Source organism: Eschscholzia californica, unplaced genomic scaffold, assembly GCF_041429995.1.
Source record: "Eschscholzia californica isolate CP2 unplaced genomic scaffold, dmEscCali1.0.p SCAF_4, whole genome shotgun sequence".
Taxonomy (NCBI): Eukaryota; Viridiplantae; Streptophyta; class Magnoliopsida; order Ranunculales; family Papaveraceae; genus Eschscholzia; species Eschscholzia californica.
This window is the reverse complement of record NW_028238461.1, coordinates 40622775-40647067: the sequence shown is the minus strand read 5'-3', so window position 1 is coordinate 40647067 and position 24293 is coordinate 40622775. Positions and strand designations below refer to the sequence as shown.

The 24293-nt window shown below is 38.2% G+C and overlaps 2 protein-coding genes and 1 long non-coding RNA gene across 3 annotated transcripts in view; 1 reads left to right on the top strand and 2 right to left on the bottom strand.

The window, feature by feature from the left end:
* LOC147544688 (uncharacterized) overlaps positions 1-16942 on the top strand; it is a 39061-nt gene extending 22119 nt beyond the window's left edge. Inside the window, exons 8-9 of the long non-coding RNA XR_015239890.1 lie at positions 617-10081; positions 16353-16942. This is a non-coding gene — a long non-coding RNA (uncharacterized LOC147544688). The remainder of the gene's footprint in view (positions 1-616; positions 10082-16352) is intronic.
* On the bottom strand, positions 14616-15635 carry LOC147544689 (uncharacterized). Its single transcript, XM_086674099.1, has one exon. It carries the CDS (start codon positions 15633-15635, stop codon positions 14616-14618), a length of 1020 nt encoding a protein of 339 aa, XP_086530225.1.
* A 1555-nt stretch (positions 16943-18497) lies between the features above and the next one.
* LOC147544687 (putative polygalacturonase) lies at positions 18498-23710 on the bottom strand. The gene is made up of 6 exons (XM_086674070.1): positions 23340-23710; positions 22709-23062; positions 20924-21044; positions 20386-20560; positions 19531-19607; positions 18498-19295 (listed from the first exon to the last, which is right to left on the bottom strand). Exons 1-6 carry the CDS (start codon positions 23364-23366, stop codon positions 18592-18594), a joined length of 1458 nt encoding a protein of 485 aa, XP_086530196.1. The 5' UTR covers positions 23367-23710; the 3' UTR covers positions 18498-18591.
* Between the last annotated feature and the right edge of the window lie 583 nt (positions 23711-24293).

Below are 24293 nucleotides of genomic sequence, written 5' to 3'. Positions count from 1 at the left end.
AGTCCGGTCCAATTAGGGGTCGTAATGCTTTGCTAGAAACCGCTTACGATCGTCGGATCTCTTCGGTGATTCACGTCTAACATAGACCGGATTCTACAACGGCTTAAACAAGAGAGTGATAACTTGATCGGAGAGATTTGACTAGATAGCTAAAGATGGATTAAAATCAACTTAAAAGGCAAAAAGGGTTAAAATGGCGATTCAGAACAAGATAGAAAGAACTGGGCTTAAAAGGGTTGCCCAGAGCAAGGCTCTAAGAGCCGACCATATGATGGCCGACCAAGGTAAGTGGGCCGGCTAGATAAAGCCCATAGTGGGCTGCCCTGGTCGACCACACTAAAGAAAAAAGCTAAAATACCCCAAAAAGGGTATTTTGGTAATTATCTTTTATTTTACCTGGAAAATAGAAAGACCTAATTTGAATATGATACTAATTAGGATTTCTCTATATAAGGGTCATTAGAGAATAGAAAAGGTGTGGATTTTTCTCAGAGAGAAAAATATACCTCTCTCCCAATATACTACTAGTGGAGAGAAAAGATTGTAGAGAAAAAGCTTCCATTCTATCAATCTAGTCAAGAAGGGTTCTTCTTAACCTTCTATTAAGTCCTAGCAGACATTAAAGAAGGGAGATCAAGTTAACCTAATCGGTGTCTCAAGTAGAGGAGCTACACTTGAAGCTCTGGATATTTACATGCGATTGGAAATGTTCGAAGGAAAAACGCGATAAAGGTATTTATTTCTCTTGTAGTTCATTGATTAGTTTATGCTATATGATCCTAGATATTTAGTGTTAATATATGATGTTTGAAATTTCGCTTAAAACACTAGATAATTGTATTAGATACACACAAAATCTTACAGTGACATCACGAGTTGGTTGCATGAAACTAACTCTGACTAGACGAATTAGATTCGAACTTAATTGATTAGATAATTTTATGTTTGAATTTAAGACTTAGACATGAAATTTACTAGTTTAAATTAGATTTAGACGTAATCGGATAGAAATTGAAAGGGTTTCAATGCATAAAACTTTAAAATTTCGAGTTTTTGAAAAGTGTTTTCGAAATGAAGTTTTGAAAGTTGATGGTTTTTGAAAAGGGTTTTCAAAACCTGCTGTTTTTGATGATTGTTCATAAAAAACAGCAGCTTAGGGTCGAATGGAGAAAGGAACAGCAGCTCGGATGGCAGTTTCTATTTTGGAAAATACAAACTGCCTGGTCCGGACCAGCCAGGACGCGTCTGGCCAGTCCGGACATCTCGGGAGATATTCCCGAGATGCAGAAAGACCGGACTGGGACATTTCCAGTCCAAGGCCTACTGGGAGTCCGAGACCAGGAAGTCTCAGACGTCCCAGACGCGTCTGGGAAACCCAGTATATCTCGGCCTACGACCGAGACATATTTCGAGAAGGACAGGGAGTCCGAGACTAGGTCTCAGACATCCCAGACGCGTCTAGGCGCGTCTGGAATCCCAGTCTGGATGCAACTAGGAGTTCGAGATGTCTCAGACGTTCCAGAAGGTCTCGGCCTTAGGCTAAGACATAGTCTGACCGTCCAGACGCATCTGACACGTCCCAGCTTCTCAGACTTAATGTCCGAGAGAGCTATTCTTGGTTAGACGCGTCTAGAATGCGTCTGTGGGCAAGGGACGCGTCTGGCCTAGGGCCAGGATGCATCCACCCGAGGGACTCGACACGTTTTGGAACGTGCCGAGTCCGACCAATGCTCGGACCTTAATTGCGACCTGTCTTAGTCTCCCCGAGACTAGTCAAAGGGTCCCTTGACCAAGTTTGACTTAAGTCTTTAGAGTTTGACTCGGGCCTTTTGGGCATTGACTGGAGTGGGAGATTTTGACTTTTCTTCTTCCGACTTTAACCATAGTTTTCCAAAAGTGACCCGAGCCATCCAAAGGCCCAAAACAGAGTTTTTCCAAAACGATTTCAAAATCTTCTAGAATAAAACCAAAACGAGCCATTAGTCCAAATTTTACGAAAAGAAGACTTTAGGCACGTTTGACATAGAAATGTCGGTAGTATATCTAGAATAGCTGTTTAGAACAAAACAATTCTAGATTCGACCTTAGGAAGCGAATCTCATACATACTTAGGTGTTTAATGAATGTCATATTATTATGTATGTGTGAATGCGGGTTCTAGTATGGCCATAAAATTATTCTATTCTTGTTTTTAAGCACGGATGGGTGCCCGATGTATTAATTAATTTAATTTTAAGTTTTATACGATCTGCGAATCGTTGAGTCTTGTAATTAGAGTTAAGGGTCAAATAGAGTCCATTGAAGAACCGAAGGATGAGATCGTGGTTCGAGTGGGAGAATTCAATGGAGGTTCGAGGATGGAGATCCAGACGAACAAAGGCCAAACAAGCAAGGACCTAAGAAGATTAGATCTTTTAGGTTAGGGGCCATACTAGGATCATGTCTGCTTGATTTATTTTCTTGCGCGCATTTATTTATTTATTTACGTTTTTTGTTGTGTATGATTATGTTAGAGTTCACAGTAAAGCATGCATGAAAAAAACGTAAAAGTCCCTAAAAAGAATTTTGAGTAAAGTCTACCCAGATTAAGATACCTGCTGCACCCTTGTTCATAATGGTGGGTCATGCCAAAGTAGGGTGTCATCTTTTTCCTCGAGACATTACGACTAGATCTATGAAGAGGTCTACGCGTCTAAATAGTTATTCTCAACGAGTCAGCAAAAGGGTTTTGGATTTCGAGGCAAAAGGATGAATTTAACACATAAGTGTTATCCATCAACCAAGAGTCATAGGAGATGATCAGTAAAGAGTTTCTCACCCAGGAGGGCGGAGTTATTGGCAGTGCCAAAGTACGCTTAACTCCGTAGGAATGGGGTCTTGGAATCGCATTATTCAGCCGGACACGATTTTGAATAATGTGGGAAAAACTGTTTTTGCAATGATAATAAGTTTTAGGATTTTACTTTTACTGTACTGTATGTATGATTATTAGAAAATAGTTTTTCAACCTTCGTTCATTCCTTCAGAAGGAATTAAACGAAAATTATTTTCATAATTGGATAAGAGTCCGAGAATATCCCATTCCCGATGTCCACTACCACTTCAAACGACTTAGGGTACGATTATCCACAGATTCTTTTGTGAACATCCATAAAAAAAATTTCTCTCGTAAAGATTAATGATATGGATGCATGCAGAATCATTCGACAACTTAAGAGTTCCGCTAGATGTCGTGAATGGAGAGGGCGGTGTCTATAAGAAAGTCGTCTTGAAAAGAACATTGAGGAATCTTGAATCTAAGAAGCCAGTTCTTAAGATTCAGAAGCCAAAAGAATATAAGAAGAGTTCTTATGATTCAAAAGGTTAAAGGGTCGACGTAAAGGTAAAGGTTTCTAAAGCAATGGCTAGGCCATTTAAGGAAACTACCCTAAGTACCTAAAAGACAAAAGAAACGGATTTCTTGTAGCTTTGTTAACTTAGTTAATACAGCAAGTATTGTAGATTCCCTTAATCAAGTGTTTAAGACCGGATGTGCGGCTCAGTAAGAGCTCAAGGGAATTACTTATTTGACTAAAAGAAGAAAGGATCTAAGAGGGAGCAGAAGCAAAGTGTTGCTAAAGATGCTGAAAAGGATCAAATTCTTCTTTTAGACACTGATTTTGGAAGAACTTGATAAGCGTTATTATGTTCGTCTAGAAGCATCAAATGGTTTAAAACAGTGCTAAATTAACAAAAGGTTCTTAGAGAACCAAGAACATTAACAATGATACTATAGGTTATAATCAAATGATTCAAAGAGGTCAACTCATGTTTTGTCATTGGTCAAGTTGACATAAGACACAAGAAAGAAGATCCAATAGTATGGACTTCTGAAGCTGAATGATTTTGGAATCATAAAACACGTGAATTTTGTTCAATTGGGTCATTTGACAAAGTCACCTTTTAGAAAGGGAGATATGGCTAGTAAACTAATAGTCTTTGTACATATAGATGTACGTAAAACTATTAATACACTAACTAGAGATAACCTGAATCCACTTGACGAAATATAAGTCATTCGATTGGATCGAGATGACAAGTATTCAAGGATTTGATGATCATCAAAGAAGTTGAGAAATAGTTCCTCCACTTTCTCTACAAACACATCATACGGGTGATGAGTCCAGTGGGAGTAATCGAACATGTCAGACATGAGTCGATCAATGATGGGTTTAGGTCAATCTTCCGAACACTTTCCGGGATATATTCTCAAACACGGTCGTTCATCCTAACTAACTAAATTCCGTCAAAAGATGAAAAGACACCATAAGAGTATGAGTTTGGAACGGTTCCAAAATAGTCTCTTCTTAAAGTCTAATAATATGAAATTAACGTAACTGGTTTCCGAGAACCAAGTTTACATATCAGACAGAATATTTCTTTACGGGATGAAGAAATATTGGAGATTCTTCTACAAGCAATCAGAGAACAAGGTGGTTGTTGCTCGTGGCGGTGTCTTCCTCGAAATAAGATTTATTTCAAGAAGACAAGTGGGAGAAATATTAGATATCGAAGAAATTCGATCTGAAAAACAAACTGACAGTGATATACGAATGTTAGTAGTTGCGGTTCCTATCTATTTAGAGCCAATAGGCATGGAAAGAGAGGTAGAGATGGAAGATCTGGAAGATCCTCCCGCATAAAAACAGATTAGATTCGTAGGAGAACTCTCAAAAGTTGAGAGCGTCTCAAAATTGTTCAAACCCTTATAGACCTTGAAAGCTCATAAATATGTCTCAGAGGATGGAGGTTCTGCTGGAGAAGAAAATAGCTAGCTACAGAAAAGTTGTGACAGAATCATTCTGAAACATGGCTTGGAGCCATATGATCAGAATGAAATTCATGTCTGAAATCAAGTTTGAAATTTGGTATATTTTGCTTAAAAGAAAGGTTTTTGTCAAGTCCAAATAGGTTTTTAAAAGAGAAAAATATACAAGGATGGAAAATTGGTGTTTCCCAAAGCATGACTAAGAAAGAAGGTCGCAAAAAATTCGTGGTATGGACCAGGAAAGACTAACCCTTGTGTCACAATGCTAAAGACCATAACGATCTATCACTAGCAAAAGAAAGTGCACATGACACGTTCTGAAGGAAGTTCAAGAAGGTTAGTGGGATTGATCTAGTTTTCTTTGGTCCGGTATGTAGACGACATATTAGAAATTGAGTACAACATTATGATGCTGAAGACAGTTTAAAACTAACTCAATAAAAGGACCACATAAAGGTGAAATGTTTTGGGCACCAAAAATCTATAGAGATAGATTAAGTAGGTGATAAGACTTGTTCAAGAAAAGTCTTGAAAAGTCCAAAGTGAAAGACTCAAAAGGGAGTATTTCTACCCAAGTCTCATCGCACATAGCTTAGCAAGATTCAGCAACTGAAGGATTTTGATGAGCAAACACGTATGAGAAAAGATGGTTATGCTCAAGGCATAAGATCGGTCATGTGGGACATAATTAGCATTCGCCTCGACGTCGCAAAATACTTGGAGTATCTATGGTCGTCACCAATCAAATCCAGATGAGTTGATCTGGATCGCACAATGTACTTGAGAAGAACTTGTGAGATCTCAGTATGAAAACTAAACGGTTGAAAAGTCATATGTTACAAACTTCTAGAATAAGATGACGATCTTGAGGGTGTAAAAGTTACACGGGAAGACTCAATATTACAAACTCTTATTATTAGCAATAAGTTAATTATTTCGTCATTAAATCGTAGTTTAGTATTTAATCAATAGTCCAAAAATAAAGAGCCATTCCAAGTAGGTTTATCAGATGCGTGATCTGGTAAATGAAACCCTACTAAGTGAACTTGGAATAGATTCATTAATAAGTCCCTAGTCCAGGTCATTGCATGGACAACAATGACTCATGAAGACTAGAATGTGAGATTGACTGATAGCGTTGTTTCATGGGCTATAGGAATATAGTATTCAAGTCAATTACATGAGAGTATGATTGGGAATATACACCGGATAACCCAAACATAAGAGTTCTTCAAATGTTGAAAAATGTCATAAACAATCATAGGCAAGATTGGAGAGATTCCTTAAACATGAGTATTCCACTCATCGTTTGTAAGGAATGTCGAACTTTGGTACCGTCAAACGTCGTGCCGTGAAAGGAGGTGATAAAAGCGGATTTTTGGGGGAGACATGATAGACATGAAGTTAAGTGGGAGTACAAGACTAGATGATGTCCTCCTATTAAGTTAGGATTAGTATCTCCGAGCCACTTGAGGAGAAGCAACTAAAAAATGTGTGGCCGCACTTAAATGGGTTAATGATTAATCATTTGCTTTGACAGTTGTTCTCTAGATTAAGAAAGTCTGAAAGGTATGACGTATCAGATGAGATACGAAGAGACATGGGAATCGAGCATTGCACTTGTTGTAAGTACAAGTGAGAGACTGAATGATATATCCGTCCGGTCTGAAGGAGATGTCCTTCCGAAAGAGTGTCCTTCGACCAAGATGGCAATGCGATCAATTTGTCAGCTGGTATAACGATGAACTCATCCTGAAGATCATCCAGTCTGGCCCAATTAGGGGTCGTAATGTTTTGCTAGAAGTCGCTTACGATCGTCGGATCACTTCGGTGATTCGCGATTAATATAGACCGGATCCTATAACGGGTTACACATAAGAGTGGTAACTTGATCAGAGAGATTTGACTAGACGGGAATAAGCTAAAGATGGATTAAAACCAGCTTAAAAGGCAAAAAGGGTTCGAATAGCGATTCAGAACAAGATAGAAAGAACCGGGCTTAAAAGGGGTGCCTGGAGCAAGGCTCTAAGGGCCGGCCATATGATGGCCAACCAAGGTAAGTTGGCCTGCCATATAAATCCTATAGTGGGCTACCCTGGCCGGCCACACTAAAGAGAAAGGCCAAAATACCCCCAAAAGGGTATTTTGGTAATTATCTTTTCTGTGACCCGGAAAATAGAAAGACCTAATTTGAATATGTTCTAATTAGGATTTCTCTATATAAGGGTCATTAGAGAACATAAAAGGTGTGGATTTTACATTTCTATCTCTCTCTCAATATAGAGCTAGTGGAGAGAGAGGATTGTAGAGAAAAAACTCTCATTCTATCAATTTAGTAAAGAAGAAGGGTTCTTCTCAATCTTCTATTAAGTCCTAGCAGACATTAAAGAAGGGAGATCAAGTTAACCTACTCGGTGTCTCAAGTAGAAGAGCTACACTTGAAGCTCTGGATCTTCACATGCGATTGGAAAGGTTCGAGAGAAAAACGCGATAAATGTATTTATTCCTCTTCTAGTTCATTGATCAGTTCATGCTAGTGTTAACATATGATGTTTGAGATTCCGCACCAGATAGTTGTATTAGATACACACAAAATCCTACAATATCATACGAGAGAAGTGACGAACGCGACCATCTTGTCTTTGTTGATCCGACGTAGAGGAAGAGACCCGTTAGGAGCGTAAAAATGGCGAGCACACTCCCAAGCAGCCTTGAAGCCCAACGCTACATCCTCAAGATATTTGAAAATTCATCTCCACATTTGAAGCTCGCAACCACCTTCTCTCGGTTCAAGTTGGTCAGCTCGAAAATGTTGCGACGAGAGGTTTGGAGCGAGAGTTTGTCCTTCTCCCTTTGGACAAGGAGACCAACCTCTTTCTCCCTTTAAGCCTCGAGTTGTTTATCAAGAAGGATTATAATTCAGCTGCTCAAATTGCAGTTTCGAATTAGACTTTAACTCCTCAGCCTGTAGCTTCCAAGAATCTCTGTCAGTAACAACAATCTTTAGGTCAGAGCCTAAGACTTCAACTTCGGCCTTGAAAGACTGCGCATCCAATTCGAATAACGGCTTCTCCTTCTCCAGATCCTCGACTTGGTTCAAGTAGGCAACAAGGTCTTGTCTAACCCGAGAGCCCTACAGAAAGAGAGGATCAAAAGAAGAAAGCTAAATACGAATAAAGAAGATAGAAGGTACAATCACCAAAATACCTTGCATTGAAGATGTTGGTCAAGACAGTCAACTAGGATGGCCACTAAACGACGAAAGTCCTTAGTCCAGTGTGTCATCCGAGATGGCAGTTCAGGGGCATAAAGACCTTTCCCTTTATCGGGCCTGGAATTACCACCGACGCCAGCCCTGGAAGCAGCAACTCCGCCTTTGTCTTGAGGGGTCCCCCCTAAAGCAGACCTCTGAGGGGCCGAAGGGGTAATAGGCCTGCATGGTTTGCGGATGATGCCGGCGGAGCTCCGATCAGCCATCGACTTAGTACGAGGCTTCTTCATAGCAGAAGAAGACAGTTGGAAACCAGTCCTGATCCGTTTCTTTTAAGAAACTAGAAAGCAAAAAACAAAAGCAATGAATAAGAGGAAGATAAAGAATGGGAAAAATCAAACCAAGCAGTATACCTGGGTAAGCAAGGAGTACACCGGCCTCGAGATTAACATTATAATCAACAACCTCGTCAAGAACCAATCCCTGATCCCCCTTGCTCAAAGCATTCAGAGTCTTCAAGTACTTGGTATCTTGAGAGTCGAACGGAATCTTGGGAAGCTCAGTCGGAAAATCGGGAGAACGAGCGACGAAACCAAAATCCTCGGTAGGATCCAGAGGAAGAAAGAAGAAAAATATCCCTATGTAATCTTCGGGAGTAGAGGGAGCTGAGAAGAAAGACCTCGACCGAGAGGCGAAATAATTTCAGAAATGATCGGAAGACTTACCAAAAAAAATCTTGTCAAAAGCATAAAGACTAACCTTCTGCTTCAGATGATGGCAGAGCAGAAAGAACGCCATGACAGTCATCACGACATTAGGACTCAATTGAAAAAGCTGAAGGCCATAGTAGTTCAGTAGATCCTGAAGAAAAGAAGGAAAGGGGAAATGCAGAAAGAACGCCATGGCCGTCATACACGGCATTAGGGTATTTAAATGACTTTTTCAAATCCACAGAATCTATTCGTATTGTGCAGGTCGAACAATGGTGTCCACCTCCTCCAGGAACTATCAAGATTAATTTTGATGGTTAGTTCAAGGAAAAGGAGGCTTCGTGTGCTGCTTTAGCTAAAACTCAGAAGGATCCATCTTGGGACTGAAATCTAAAAGGATTCAACCCATCTCGGCGATTTACAGTGAAACCCTAGGTTTTAAGCTTGGAATGGAGCTTGCGACTGAGTTGGGTCTGATGAATATATTATAGAGGGAGATGTTAAGGTTGTTTTAGAGTTGATCTAAGTCGTCGATCAGTAGGTACCATGGAGAATCTCGACTGAAATCAACGGACTTCCTAAAAGGACACATGGCACCTCCATATCTATAACATACTGCCCACAGAATTGCAATACGGAGGCACATATTCTTGCTGCTTTGGTCCTATCCCACTATTAGTTTGGTTCAGAATTTAATTCAAGTCAGTCCTACGCTTTGTTTAGACATATCCTCTTGGGATGAACTTTGTAACTCTTTTTATGTATGAAACGTTTTATTAAAAAAAAATATCACAAGTGGGGATTGTTTGGCTTGACAAGTCTTCAAAGTGATTCACAAAATTGATTTTGAATTTGAAGATAGATCTCTATCACAACTAATTATAAATTATGGATTTTTAGATTTTAGTTTTATCTCTATAATTTATTTTCTTAAAAGAAAGTTTGTCTCTATATATTTTGATTATTTTTGGTGAAAGGATACAACTTTCTTAAAAATTATTAATTTTATTCGAGTTGCTTTGAAAAAGCATAACATGAATAGGTTAAGTTGTGTCAACACTTGGTTTCCCAAGTGGTTGATAGTGTTGGCAAAAACTCCAAGATTCGATTCCCAGAAGAGATGGAATTCATTGTTATTGAATTTGGATTATTAAAGGTACAAAGAATAATAATAAGTTTGTCGGATTTTAGGCTTTATGTCGTTGGGCTTTAGGCTCTATGTTGTTGGGTTTTAAATTCTATGTTGTTGGGCTTCGACTTTAGGCCCCTTTTATTATTGGTTTAATTTAGGCAGTTATCGTGCTTATTACATCTTGATTATATATCAATGTCTTGTAATGACTAATATAAATCGTAGTTGTTGTAAATTGTCGGTCTATTTGCTTCAATGTGTATCGATATTTGCATGCAACTTAAAGGAAATAAAGGGAGAGAAAAGGTAGAAATATAAAGATATACTAAAACAAAGAGATGATCTTGAACCAAACTATATTTAGAAGAATTATTTCCAAATCTTTTCCATACACTTTCTTATCTCTTACAAACTTATATCAACAATACACAAAGTACATCTATTTATAGGGTGGGAGAAGTAATAGGATGTTGACACATACCCTATGTGTTGTCACTTGCATGGTGTGTTGTCACCACCAAGATGACACTTTGCATATGGAGTTGAGGAATGGTGACACATAACCTCATGTGTTGTCACTTGCATGATGTGTTGTCACTACCAAGATGACACATTGCATATGGAGCTCCCATGCAATGACACTTCTCATATGAACTACCACAAGATGACACCACATCAAGGTGGCAATATAGGAATGGTGGGCTACAATAGATGTGAGTTTGGCAAGAGGAAGATAATCTTAAAGGCACCCAAAACATATGCTAAACCAATAATTCTATGGGCAGCCACATCCCTTATAACACTCCCCCTTGGATGACCATCACTTGAAATAATTGCCTCATTAAAACCTTGTCAGAAAAACCCAGTGGGACAAAATCTGATGAAGGAAAAAGAGTACAAATAATAGATTCCGAGTGACGTTGGATACGCTAAATACTGCCTCGTTAAAACCTTGTCAGAAAAACCCATTGGGACAAAAACTGGACGAAGGAAAAAGAGTACAGAGCGTAGATAGCGATACATGAACCTGCACATGATAATAGACTCCCCCTGATGAATATCATATCTTGGAACGATGTAGTCTTACATCATCAGGCTATTCAAGCGTCGCATTCCGATGCCATCTACTAGTTTTCTGAACGTCGTAGTAGGCAGAGACTTGGTGAACAAGTCAGCATAATTCTCACACGATTGTATCTTCTGGATATCAATCTCATTATTCTTCTGGAGATGATGTGAGTAAAACAATTTAGGGGATATGTGCTTAGTCCTATCGCCTTTGATGTATCCTTCTCTGATCTGAGCGATGCAAGCCGAATTATCTTCGTGAATGACTGTGGGAGATTTTGTGATTGAATCAAGACCACTTGAGCTTCTAATGTGTTCAATAATGGATCTAAGCCATACACATTCTCTTGTTGCTTCATGGAGAGCAATAATTTCTGCATGGTTAGATGAGGTAGCGGGCATACTTTGTTTACTAGATCGCCATGAGAAAGCTGTACCTCCGCTTGTGAATACATAACCTGTCTGAGAAATCCCTTTGTGCGGATCAGAAATATAACCGGCATCTGTGTATCCTTTTACTTGAGAATCACCGGATAAGTTCTTTGAATAAAACAATCCCATGTCAGTTGTTCCTCTCAGATATCTTAGAATTTGCTTTACTCCAACCCAATGCCTCTTAGTTGATGCAGAGCTATATCTGGCCAATAGATTTACTGCAAAAGCAATGTCCGGTCTAGTGCATTGAGCTAAGTATGATAATGCACCAATAGCACTCATATATGGTACTTCTGGACCAAGGAGTGTTTCGTCTTCTTCTTTAGGTCGAAATGGATCTTTCAGAGCATCGAGAGACCTAACAACCATGGGAGTACTAAGCGGATAAGAATTCTCCATGTTAAAGCGCTTCAGGACTTTTTCTGTGTATAATGTTTGATGAACAAGTATGCCACTTGTGCTTCTTTCAATTTGTAAGCCAAGACAGAATTTTGTTTTCCCAAGATCTTTCATCTCGGATTCTTTCTTCAAATATTCTGCTGCTTTAGAGAGCTCTTCTGGAGTTCCTATAAGGTTGATATCATCAACATATACTGCAAGAATAGCGAATCCAACATCTCCTTTCTTGATAAATAAACATGGGCAAACGAGATCATTAACATAACCTTCTTTGATCAGATATTCACTAAGACGATTGTACCACATTCGTCCAGCTTGTTTCAATCCGTACAAAGCTCGATTAAGCTTTAGTGAATACATGGTATGTGGGTTGCCTGCAGGCAATTTAAATCCTTCAGAGACTTTCATATAAATGTCGGTATCTAATTTTCCATATAGATACGCAGTGACCACGTCCATTAAATTCATCTCGAGTTCTTCTAGAACTGCTAAACTGATCAAATATCGAAAGGTTATTCCATCCATAACTGGAGAATATGTTTCTTCATAATCGATCCCTGGTTTCTGCAGGAAACCTTGTGCCACGAGTCTCGCCTTATAGCGGACAACCTCATTGTTCTCATTTCGTTTTCTAACGAATACCCATTTGAAACCTACAGGGTTTACATCTTTGGGTGTCAGGACTACAGGTCCAAAAACGTTACGTTTTGACAGTGAATTCAGCTCTGTCTGGATTGCTTCTTTCCATTTTACCCAATCAGTCCTTTTCCGACATTCCTCAATAGAATGTGGTTCATAATCATCATTTTCAGTGATAATATCAGTGGCTACTGAAAGCGCAAATATATCATCGATGATTATGTTATCTCGATTTAACACTTTACCATTACAAGCATAATTTATAGATATCTCTTCATTTGGAGATAACTCATGCTCTTCAAGAGCTTCTGCCTCTTCTGGGGCTTTACCCACTTCTAGGGGTGTATTTGTCGTTTCTTCTGGAACATTACTTGCTTGTGGTTGGTTTTTCCTCTTCCGGGGAACTATATCTTTAGAACCGATTGGTCGTCCACGTTTCAGACGTGCTTTGGACGATTCATTTGCTGCAATGTTTTTATCGTGTCCTTCAGGAACATCTATCCTTGCTGGAACATTTGCAGCAGGTATATGTGACTTTGTCACTCTTGCCGCGTCATTAAATGCGTCAGGCATTTTATTAGCAATCTCTTGTAGATGTATTATCCTTTGTACTTCAACTTCAGATTGATTAGTACGAGGATCAAAATGAGACAAATTTGAGGTAACCCAAGAAAGTTCCTTTTTGGTAACATTTGCTTCAGGCAAATTTACTCCCCCTAATGGCGGGAAAACTGTCTCATCAAAATGACAATCGACGAAGCGTGCAGTGAAAGTCTCACCCGTCAGGGGTTCGAGATATCGAATAATAGATGGTGTATTAAAACCAATATATATTCCCAGTCGGCGCTGAGGCCCAAACTTTGTGCGTTGTGGGGCTGTAATAGGAACATATACAGCACATCCAAAAATACGCAAATGAGATATGTTTGGCTGCTGGCCTTGAACATATTGCAAAGGTGAGAATTGATTATTCGAAGTAGGACGTAACCTTATCAAGGTTGCAGCATGAAGGACTGCAGGTCCCCATGCAGTAACCGGTAATTTAGTCCTCATCAACATTGGTCTCGCAATCAGTTGGATATGCTTAATGAATGATTCAGCTAGACCATTCTGAGTATGAACATGAGCTACAGGATGTTCAACATTAATTCCAACTGAGAGACAATAGGAATCAAAAGTACTCGATGTAAATTCTCCTGCTCCATCTAAACGAATTGACTTAATCGGATAATCAGGAAAGTGAGCTCGTAAACGAATTATCTGAGCTAATAACTTTGCAAACGCCTGATTCCGCGTCGAGAGCAGATTTACATGAGACCATCTAGTTGATGCATCTATTAATACCATAAAATATTTAAATGGTCCACACTGCGGGTGTATAGGGCCACATATATCACCTTGAATCCTTTCCAAAAATTTGGGAGATTCGATATGTACTTTCGTCAGGGATGGGCGAGTAATAAACTTCCCCAGTGAGCAACCAGTGCAAGTAAAATCCCTATCTATCAGAAACTTCTGGTTCTGAAAAGGGTGTCCCTGAGAGTTTTGTATTATTCTACTCATCATGGTAGATCCTGGGTGTCCTAGTCGATCATGCCAAATTTTATACGTATTTGGATCGTGCAACTTCGGGTTGACAACGACATATGATTCAACTGTTTTAATCTCTGTAAGATATAACCCAGAAGAAAGAGCTTCAAGTCTTTCCAAAACACGCTTCTAGCATGATATACTCGAGGTGATATACAAATATTCTTTATCATTCTCAGACCCAGTCTCGACGTGATACCCATTCAGACGAATGTCTTTGAAACTCAATAGATTCTTCAGGGATCTAGTCGAGTACAAAGCATCCTCAATAATTATTTTCGTACCACGGGGCAATATTATAGTAGCTCTTCCGGAGCCTTCTATAATGTTTGATGAGCCAGCGATAGTAATCGCATTTGCCTCACATAATTTTAAGGTCGAGAAATATTTTGTATTTCGAAGTATCGAATTTGTGGTCCCACTGTCTGCTAGACAGCTATCTTCATCACCTTTAGATATGTTTCTTCTGGAATCCATACCTTTCATAATATAATATAAGATTCAAACCACAACTATTTATAACATAAACAAAACTATTACAGATACATATAATATACTATCTAATATCTAACAGACAAAAGTTATTATAATATAGCATTATAATAGATAGAAAAGTTAAATACACTAAATATTAAACATATCATCAGTTTGATTTTCTCCTTCAGGGAGATAATCTCCAACACACAATGGTGGATCAAGTTCCATGTGGTTCATCTCTGGTGCAGCTTTAGATTTCAGAGATGCTTGGTATAGGTCCACCAAATGTCTCGCCGTACGACATGTACGGGACCAATGACCTTCCATACCACAACGGTAACAAGCTTCTTCACGAGCTTTGGGAGGGGTATTATATTTACCCTTTACTTTATCAGGCTTTCTCGCTGCATAATTCTTTGAATTTTCTCCCTTTTCCCACTTCCGGTGGTAAGGGGTTTGCCTGTTTCTCTCCCATTTGTTCGTGCGGGATCCACGTTGGTGGTTTCTTCCGGAACCACGCTTCCCTTTGTAATTTTGTTTCCCTCCATGATCTTTTGACAATATTGCATGTGCTTCAGGCACAGGTACGGACCCAGTGGGTCGAGATTCATGGTTATGCAACAACAACTGGTTGTTCTGTTCATTGACCAAAAGACAGGTCAGTAACTGGGAGAATTTGGAGAAACGTCGCTCTCGGTATTGTGACTGCAGGACAATATCCGAGGCATGGAACGTACTCAATGTTTTATCTATCATCTGTTCATCAGTGATAATATCTCCTCCCACTTTTAGTCTGGAAACAATTTTACAAAGGCTGGAATTATAAGCAGAAATGGAAGAAAAATCTTGTAGTCGAAGATTTATAAAATCATTTCGAGCTTTTGGAAGGATGACCATCTTCAGGTGATCATATCTATCTTTTAAGATATTCCATAAAGCCAAGGGATCTTCCACATACAAATACTCTGACTTCAGGTCATCATGTATGTGACGTCTCAAAAAGCTTAAAGCTTGAGCCCGTAACATTTCCTCTGCATTATTCCCTTCAACAATAGTGTTCAGGAGATTTTTGTATTTTAGAGTCAGTCTAGCTTCGACTGCCCATTCCATGTAATTCTTACCTGTTATATCTAGAGCTGCAAATTCAAGTCTAGCAAGGTTAGACATTATGAAAATGAATTAAAATATTATACCTTTCACTAGACGGAGTAGCGGCTTAGTTTGTTCGATATTTCACCGATGTTGACTTCGGCAAATGAGCAGAGTAACGGCTTCTTTCAGCTGGCTAGAGACTCGTGCTGATAACGTGTTGTAAATTGTCGGTCTATTTGCTTCAATGTGTATCGATATTTGCATGCAACTTAAAGGAAATAAAGGGAGAGAAAAGGTAGAAATATAAAGATATACTAAAACAAAGAGATGATCTTGAACCAAACTATATTTAGAAGAATTATTTCCAAATCTTTTCCATACACTTTCTTATCTCTTACAAACTTATATCAACAATACACAAAGTACATCTATTTATAGGGTGGGAGAAGTAATAGGATGTTGACACATACCCTATGTGTTGTCACTTGCATGGTGTGTTGTCACCACCAAGATGACACTTTGCATATGGAGTTGTAGAATGGTGACACATAACCTCATGTGTTGTCACTTGCATGATGTGTTGTCACTACCAAGATGACACATTGCATATGGAGCTCCCATGCAATGACACTTCTCATATGAACTACCACAAGATGACACCACATCAAGGTGGCAATATAGGAATGGTGGGCTACAATAGATGTGAGTTTGGCAAGAGGAAGATAATCTTAAAGGCACCCAAAACATATGCTAAACCAATAATTCTATGGGCAGCCACATCCCTTATAACAGTAGTCGATTTCTCAAAAAAAAAAGGTTAAGTTGTAGCCAAATCATAATGTATAAAACAAAATTCCTTTTGTTTTGCAATAAAATATACTCAACCAAATCCTAATTGTTTTTGCGCTCTTTAAGTAAATTTTCACATATTATATTCTGTGTACATCTATACTAGGCTTATCATATTTTGGTTGGTAATTAGCTCGAAACCTACAAGTGATTGCAATTGGAGAGCAAATGTTGCTTTAAGGAGAACATATTAAGGAGAACATATCTCATGCATGTTTTAAGTTTATGATCTGCATCCCTCCTTTATACATTGTATTTACATGGACAATTTTCTATCATAACATTCCAACGTCAAGAACCTTCACAAGTTGTTCGTGCCACGGGGCTACCTACTGAGGTCGTGCCACGTTGTTTGAGTTTCATTTTGAGTCGCCGCAACGTGCTATGAACCAATACTCTTAAACCAATACTCTTATTAGAAGGTTTTGGTTCAGCTATAGTGACCAAGGAAGAAACATAAAGGGGAATCTAATATTTAATGAAGACAAACTTTAAATGCTCGAGTCTAATCCATGACATCCAAGACAGAAGAAAGTAAACATGATCAAATTCTTTGGAGCAAACCCAATGTGATGGGACTAGGCTACTAGTTTGGGAACCAGATAAATTTTGGAAGTCCCTGAACTTTTCAGTCCACGACAAACTTTAAAGAGTTATTTCTATTTTTTGCCCCCTACTTTGTGACCAACTTTCTTTTTGACCTCCTATTTTTCGTAAATTCAATATTGACTCTCTTTTGTTAATTCCCCCAGTTAATTTTTATAGTTTATTTTTTTTGTTACCATAACCACCCTTCTTATAAAATAATCTTATAAATTCAAAATTGACCTCCTTTTAAATATAGGTTGATTCTCAAATAATTTCAACTTTGTTAAAATTAACTTAGGGGCCATAATGAAATTATATCTCAAACATTTTAAGAGCACCACCTCGACTCTCCTTCTCTATCATCCATTTCGTCACCTCCGCTTCATCTCCCTTGCCACTTCATCAAACTCCATCTCATCATCTTCTCCGGCGAAGGTCGTTGGTCAACCAAATTTTTCGGCGACCTTCAAACTTACAATTTTTTTTCTTTCTAATCTCTTCTTCCTCCTCCTCCTCCTTTTTCTTCTTCTCTCTTTCTCCACTCTCTCTTTAAATATATCTGACGAAGGGGCTTCCCTTTGCCGGGACAACCAGACCTTGAAGGTTTGGTTTTAAAATAAAATCAGACCCTTAAGGTCTGGTCGTTCCGGCAAAGGGGAGCCCTTCCGCTGGAGATGTTTAGAGTAGAGAAAGGGAGAAAGAGAGAAGTACAAAAAGGAAGATAGAGAAAAAGAAAAGGGAAGATAGAGAAGAAGGAGGAAGAAGATATTAGAAAAAAAAAATTGTAAGTTTGAAGGTTGCCGGAAAATTTGGTCGGCCGGCGACCTTTGCCGGAGAAGATAATGCGGTAGCGAGTGTGATGAGGTGGCGAGTCGACAGAGATGAAGTGAAGATGATGAAATGGAGGAGAGGGAGGAGGTTGTGCTTTAAAATGTTTGAGATATAATATCATTTTGGCCCCCAAGTTAATTTTAACAAATTTAAAATTATTTGAGAATTAACCCATATTTAAAATGGGACCAATTCTGAATTTATAAGTAGGGTAATTATAGTAACAAAATAATTAACTATGAAAACTAACTGACGGAGTTAACAAAAGGAGACCAATTCTGAATTTATGAAAAACAGGAAACGAAAAAAGAAGTCAGATCACAAAGTAAGGGGTCAAACAGAAAATAACTCAACTTTAAATGCTTGAGTTCAAGCCATGACATCCAAGACAGAAGCAAGTAAACCTGATCAGATTCTTTAGAGCAAACTCAATGTAATGGACTAGGGCACCAGTTTGGGAGTCGGACAAATTTTGGGAGTTCCTGAATTTTTCAGTTCGAATGTGGGTACTCATAGGAGAACCCAACCCTGGGCTCCCTGGTTGGAAGGGGGGGATGAGGGCCTGGGCTCCCATCACTCTAACGTTGGGCTTCCTCTTAGTTTTTGCCCAAATTCCAACAAGTTTTTGTATGAGCTCCAAACAAAGAAAAGTTGGAAGGTAATAAAATGTAATTCAACATATGACTTTATTCTTAGTTAGGGTTTCTGAATCTCAGATTAACAAGATGAGAAACTGTAAGAAAGCATGAATACAAATTGTATCTCAGAGCCGATACTTAGCTTTAAATGAACACATCTTAAGTTCAACTGTGTCTATAGGCAAGACATCAGTAGGAAATTCACAAGCTGTACCTTCTTTTTCAGGTAAAAGATCACAGGGTTTAGGAGTCACACCATTTGTTGAACCCTCAATATCAGTACAATTCCAAGGAAGTTTCTTTGATTTCACTGCCATACCAATAGTGACATTCGACATGCATATTCCTTTAAATGGGTGTTGGTCTATCCCTTCCAATTTCGCGGCTATTGTTACGTTATCAGCAATCATATCACTGTAATTGATTCCTTCAACCACAGGAATAGCATTTCTGTCATAGTTATCGTCGGCGTGGGATCCGTAACTCCCTGTCATCCAAAAAGCATATTTCATAGTTTCCATTGTCATTCTCCTAACATAAATGTCCTTAACAAATGCACCTCTCCCAACAGCTGTTTTGATCCTAATTCCTGATTCAGTATTAATAGCTAAAATGTCTTCTGCCCGAACGTCTTGAATTCCTCCAGACATTTCACTTCCAAGTGCAATTACAGCGCTATCGGGGGATATGCAAGTGAGTCTTCTTATTATTAAGTGTTTGGTTGGCATTCCAACTGCAATTCCGTATTGATCCCAACCACTTTTCACCGCAATACAATCATCTCCAGAGACAATGTAACAATCTTCGATGCGTACATTTGTACAAGAGTCTTCAAGAAGAAAAATACATAAAAAGAAAGTACGAAATTTAGGCCAATAAATATTATATAAATCAGTTTAATATACTAAGGATAATTGAAGAATAATTTTAAAAGTTAGCCTAAGCTCTGAAGTAGTCATATAGATAAATTATTGTGTACTTTTCCGAAATTGCTTAACTATTTCAGTTTGACTATATATATGCATACATGAAAATTTAAGTAGAGCTAGAGGTTAGAGTTCGACCTGGGTTAATTCCGTCGGTGTTTGGAGAGATTGGAACGACTGGGGCGAGAATTGTTACCCCTTGTATCAGAACATTGCTGCAAGAGTTTTCATTTACGATGAATCAGATTAGAATAAATTCCAAGTATTGTTCTGCATATGGACCAGTTTTTATGGATTATAGAGATATGCTACTACATCGGTGGTCTTTTTAGTTGTCCAAATCTAGCTCACTCAAGTCTGACTAGCCCGAGTCAGATTTATCTTAGTCCAAACACGAACATGTTATGGCCATGGATTAACTAGTCATTCCATGTTATTTCGGACAATGGGATCCAAAGTCAAACTTATTTTACGTCGGACTCAAATGGACATAAAAGCAGCCCGAGTCTGTTATTCAAACGATTTAGATAAAATAAACATTCTGACATCTGTCCGAGTCAATATATTCGAGTCAGATATCGATATCAATATAAAAAGAATAAAAACACTATCGTCTAAGACAATTATTATCATCGAAATACGTGTGCAAAATAACACGAAGGCATCTCAACCATCACTTGTAAGACAGCGTTAACTATTAAACGTCGGGAAAGCTTTCATGTGGAATCATTCGACAGAGTTGTTGGAATAAACAAGCCTTGTACAAGGTGGAGGCCAACGTAGAGATGATTTAAGGGTGAAAGTGATCTCTAAATAGTGAAACTATCCCCTCTAAAACCACATCTTTCGAAAGCTTGTCCTCAATCCATGTTTGAGATTCTCTATAAAGGAACAAAGCTAAATAATATGCTATAAGATCCAATACGAACTGCAGATTTACTAACCTACAACCAAGCAAAAATCGATAAGAAATTTTAGTGATATAAGCCAAACCTGCTATATATAGGATGAATGTTCCATGACGGAGAATCTATCAAAGTAAGGTTAGATATCTGAATTTGGTCTGAGTACATTATCTCGATCAAGTAAGGCCTCGTGAATTGAAGCTCGTTACTTTTGAATTTTTTCCACCAAGAAGCACCTTGGCCATTGATTGTTCCATTTGCTCCTACATCACCAAGTTGAACAAAAAAACAATCATAATAAAATCTAATGGTAGAATGAACACCTCATTTGCATTAGTGTGCAAGATACATATATATATATACATGTATACAAGCACTTTTTTTACAAGTTTGAACTATAAAAGAAAGTGGTTGTTTCAACGGTATCGGAGACGAAGCTCCGAGGAGGTTCAATTGCTAGCTTAAACTTGAAAACAAACAAAAGCCCCATTCAAGCAATGAACAAGACTATTGGATGGTGGCCTACCCTCAGGCCTCAACTATGAACGAATATAAAATAACAAATTCGCTTAGTAATTGGGCATTTATTGTTTGCTTGACTATGTCTATATAAAATTACATTTTACCTGTAATAATTACGTCAGTGAGGTTTGTTCCAAAGATCAGGGAGATATATCGACCTCCTTCCGTGTCTCTTCCTCTACCATATGATGGCAATGGTTCAATCACAGTCCATTCACTTACTTCCTACATCAACCAACAAGAATAAAATTGGGTATGCGATATAACAAATAAAGAATTTGTGAATGTATTTTTTTCATGAGTTTCTCATACAACCTAAATATCACTAATATAATTTACTTAATTATTGTAATCAAACATGACCTAAAGAAAACTTCATCTTTGAAGATGTCCCGAATTTCAACTAAGCATAAAGGAGCCCTACAAGACTACAATGGTCTTATTAAGACTAGTTTGGACTATCCTTGCAAGCAAGGATTTCTCAAATATGCAACTAAAAGCGTCTCTAATGAAACTCATTTGTCTTGACTATGAAAACCTAATAGAAATATTCTATGTAGTTTATTCGTATGTAAGTGCAATAGAGGTCCTTCATTCATATGCTTCACCAGTGAAAATGTTGTCAACTATTATTGTTTCAATTCATTTTCGGCGTAAAAGAGCTATTCAAGTTGAACACTGTACCAATAAAGAATAAACCCACCAAACAAGCACTATTTCGTGTCCACATGATGTATGTCAACATTTTTTTTCGGGTGACACAAATTAATAGCAAGTCCCTTATTAAACCTTATATTCTTTAGAGTCTATTACCCAACTATAAATAACATCAATGAAAAGAAAAAGAAAAGTTACTTCAATTGTGTACAAGTTATTTATTTAAACAAACTATCTTAAAAGAGACATCTATTTTACTTCGGTTAGAAAAGAGAAACATACGCCATCCTTTTTTATTTTTCTACCAAACAACTACACCAGCATGTAGTGATATCATAGCTTAACCTATGAAGGCGAAAGAAGTTTGAGCGGATAAGAATTCTACTCTGGTACTTGAAAGAAAGGAAATTTGTTTTCCTACCCTAAAAATTAAAAAACGAAATCTTAGTAAGACATTACATTATTGGTATTCCTTTATGTTTAGTTGAATAAAGCGAACCGGGCACAGATCTCACATGCTTATTTTTCATAGATTTGGACGAGCCCTAAATATTTTTGGTTATTAAGGTTTTCCAGACGATGGCCGTGAGCAGTGCACTTAGCATATTCTAAGTGCCCTAGTCGCCGAGCGCTGGCAGCTTTTGGGTTTCTAGTGTCTGTGGCCTATAATAGACGTAAGTGAATGCGTCCAGATACGAGACTTCTCACCTTTTTTTCTCCTATTACTTTCTGAAGAGATACGTGGTAGGCCCCACAAAGAGTAGCGAAATATTAAAGGAGCATCTATGGGCACCTCACCTTTTTTACTCAGACCTACTCTCTTGGCGCTCTCACGGGCCAAGCAAGTCCGACGGCACTACCAGTCTACCACAAAGACTAGCGTGATATTAAAGGAGCGTCTATAGGCACCCCCACCTTTTTTACTCAGACTTACTTGCACTCTAGGCGCTCTCACGAACCAAGCAAGTCCGACGACTCAGACTGGGCCTGATCTGTGCTGGGCTTAAACAACACAGCCTCAGGCAATCCGAGTGCCCTCAGACTACCTAGTCCGTGGCCTCAGACTACTCAGTCCGACGCCCACTGGGAGTGCTAAAAGTGAAAGCGGGCCTGAGCAAAACCGCGACCCGGCTCTAGAGGCACTCAAATTTCAAGGAAAAGTAGGCTGTTTCAGAGTAAAATTGTAACAGCAAAGAGATTAATGTATTGAAAGGACAGAGAAGAAATAAAACCTCAGAAGCAAGAAGAACAGCATCTTTATCAAGATAAAGAGTGAAATGACTTGTAAGATTGAAACTTGCAGTTAACCATCTTCCTGGAGGAACATAAAGAAGAGATCCACCGTCTGATTCAAACTGACTTAAATGATCAATGGCTGATTGAAAGGCTTTTGTATTTGAAGTCTTTCCATCACCAACTCCACCAAAATCAGTTATAGATGCTTTGTGTTCTCTACAATTGATGCCTGGGTATTCAAACTTAATACTTCTTGATCTTCTGATTCTTTTGCATTCACCTACTCTTAATAAAATACTCAATAACCCAAGTATAAGAAATATTCTTTTGATTTTTGTCTCAGTAACCACCTGTTCAAAAAAAAAAAATTCAAATGTTAGCTAGATTCATCATGCATTGAAATCTAGAGAGAAAAAGAACCACAAAAATAGATAGGGGAAAAGAAATTTTGGGTATTTGAAAAGAACCCAGATTTTAAAATGAATCTAAAAACAGAAAAGAAAGATGGGTTTTCCCCTAAATTTGTGGTGAAAAAAACATTCTGAAATTGAAGAGAATGGATTAAACAGTAAAAATTGTATTTAACCAAGAGAATAAATGGAAGAGAGAGAGAGAGAGGGGGGATACTTGATTTGTGGTATTTTTGAAGAACATGATGGTAAAGGAGTTTGGTCTTTTTTTTTGTGGGTTTTGTTGTATAAAAGGGTCAAATTTTATAGGTTTTTCATTTTCAAAGTTAAGACTAAACTTGGGTTTTTGGATTTAGGTGTATTAAATATTTGATTATTCTTTCCCTTATTTAACATCGTTACGTTTTTAAGTCTTCTTCCTTCCCCTTTCATAGGGATATTTGATGTCTATCTTTTAAAGTTTAGTTAACAAAATCTTTCAACAATATGATATGGGTTCTCCATCTACTATGGTTCTTCTATCGTTTTAGAAATTTAAACAACAATCTTTCTTCCTCAAAGAAATTGGAGTGGTAAATGGGTAGTAGTAGCGTTTGCATACTTTCGATAAAAATTGTAGCTAAGCAGCTCTTTTCGATAAAAAGTAAAACTGTAGTTGAGAAGGTTAGCCCGAAAGTTTCAGTACTTGTTCTTTAATTAAGTAAACATTGCAAAAAAGATTATATGTGAATCGCTGAGATCCTTTAGGATTACAAGATGGAATAAATCTATGAATAATTTCTATTTGCACAAGATATAGTAATACCCAAGTTATTATAAAGTTTCCCATACCATAAATCGGCAAGAATCGAACAGGGGATTTTTAGTCATCTATTGCAAATAAAACAGTATATCTCGTGAAGGTGAAGAAGGTACGTTTCGGTTTGTCCTCATCTCTCACGGCTTCACGACTCACGAGTGCCACTACTTCTTAAAAGTGGGGCCTCCTAAAAGGTACCTACCCATCACAAGATGTAAGAAGGGAGAATAGTGGAGACTGTGCATGACACCAATGCTCCAAGTCTCCAAACCCTCAACTGATCATCTTATTACAAAAGTATTTTATATTGACAATGGAGGCAATGCTATTCAAAACAAGGAAAAAGATAGCTTGGTTATAAATATGATTATG

Bases quoted from the DNA above. Each gene is read 5' to 3' on its own strand.
- LOC147544687 (XM_086674070.1), bottom strand. From the start codon at position 23,366: ATGTTCTTCAAAAATACCACAAATCAA. The intron at 20,561-20,923 runs GTAAAATGTAAT...TTGGTGATGTAG, and splicing joins CACTGACGTAATTATTACAG to GAGCAAATGGAACAATCAAT. The intron at 19,608-20,385 runs GTTTGGCTTATA...AAACTCTTGCAG, and splicing joins ATTCATCCTATATATAGCAG to CAATGTTCTGATACAAGGGG.
- LOC147544689 (XM_086674099.1), bottom strand. From the start codon at position 15,635: ATGTCTAACCTTGCTAGACTTGAATTTGCAGCTCTAGATATAACAGGT.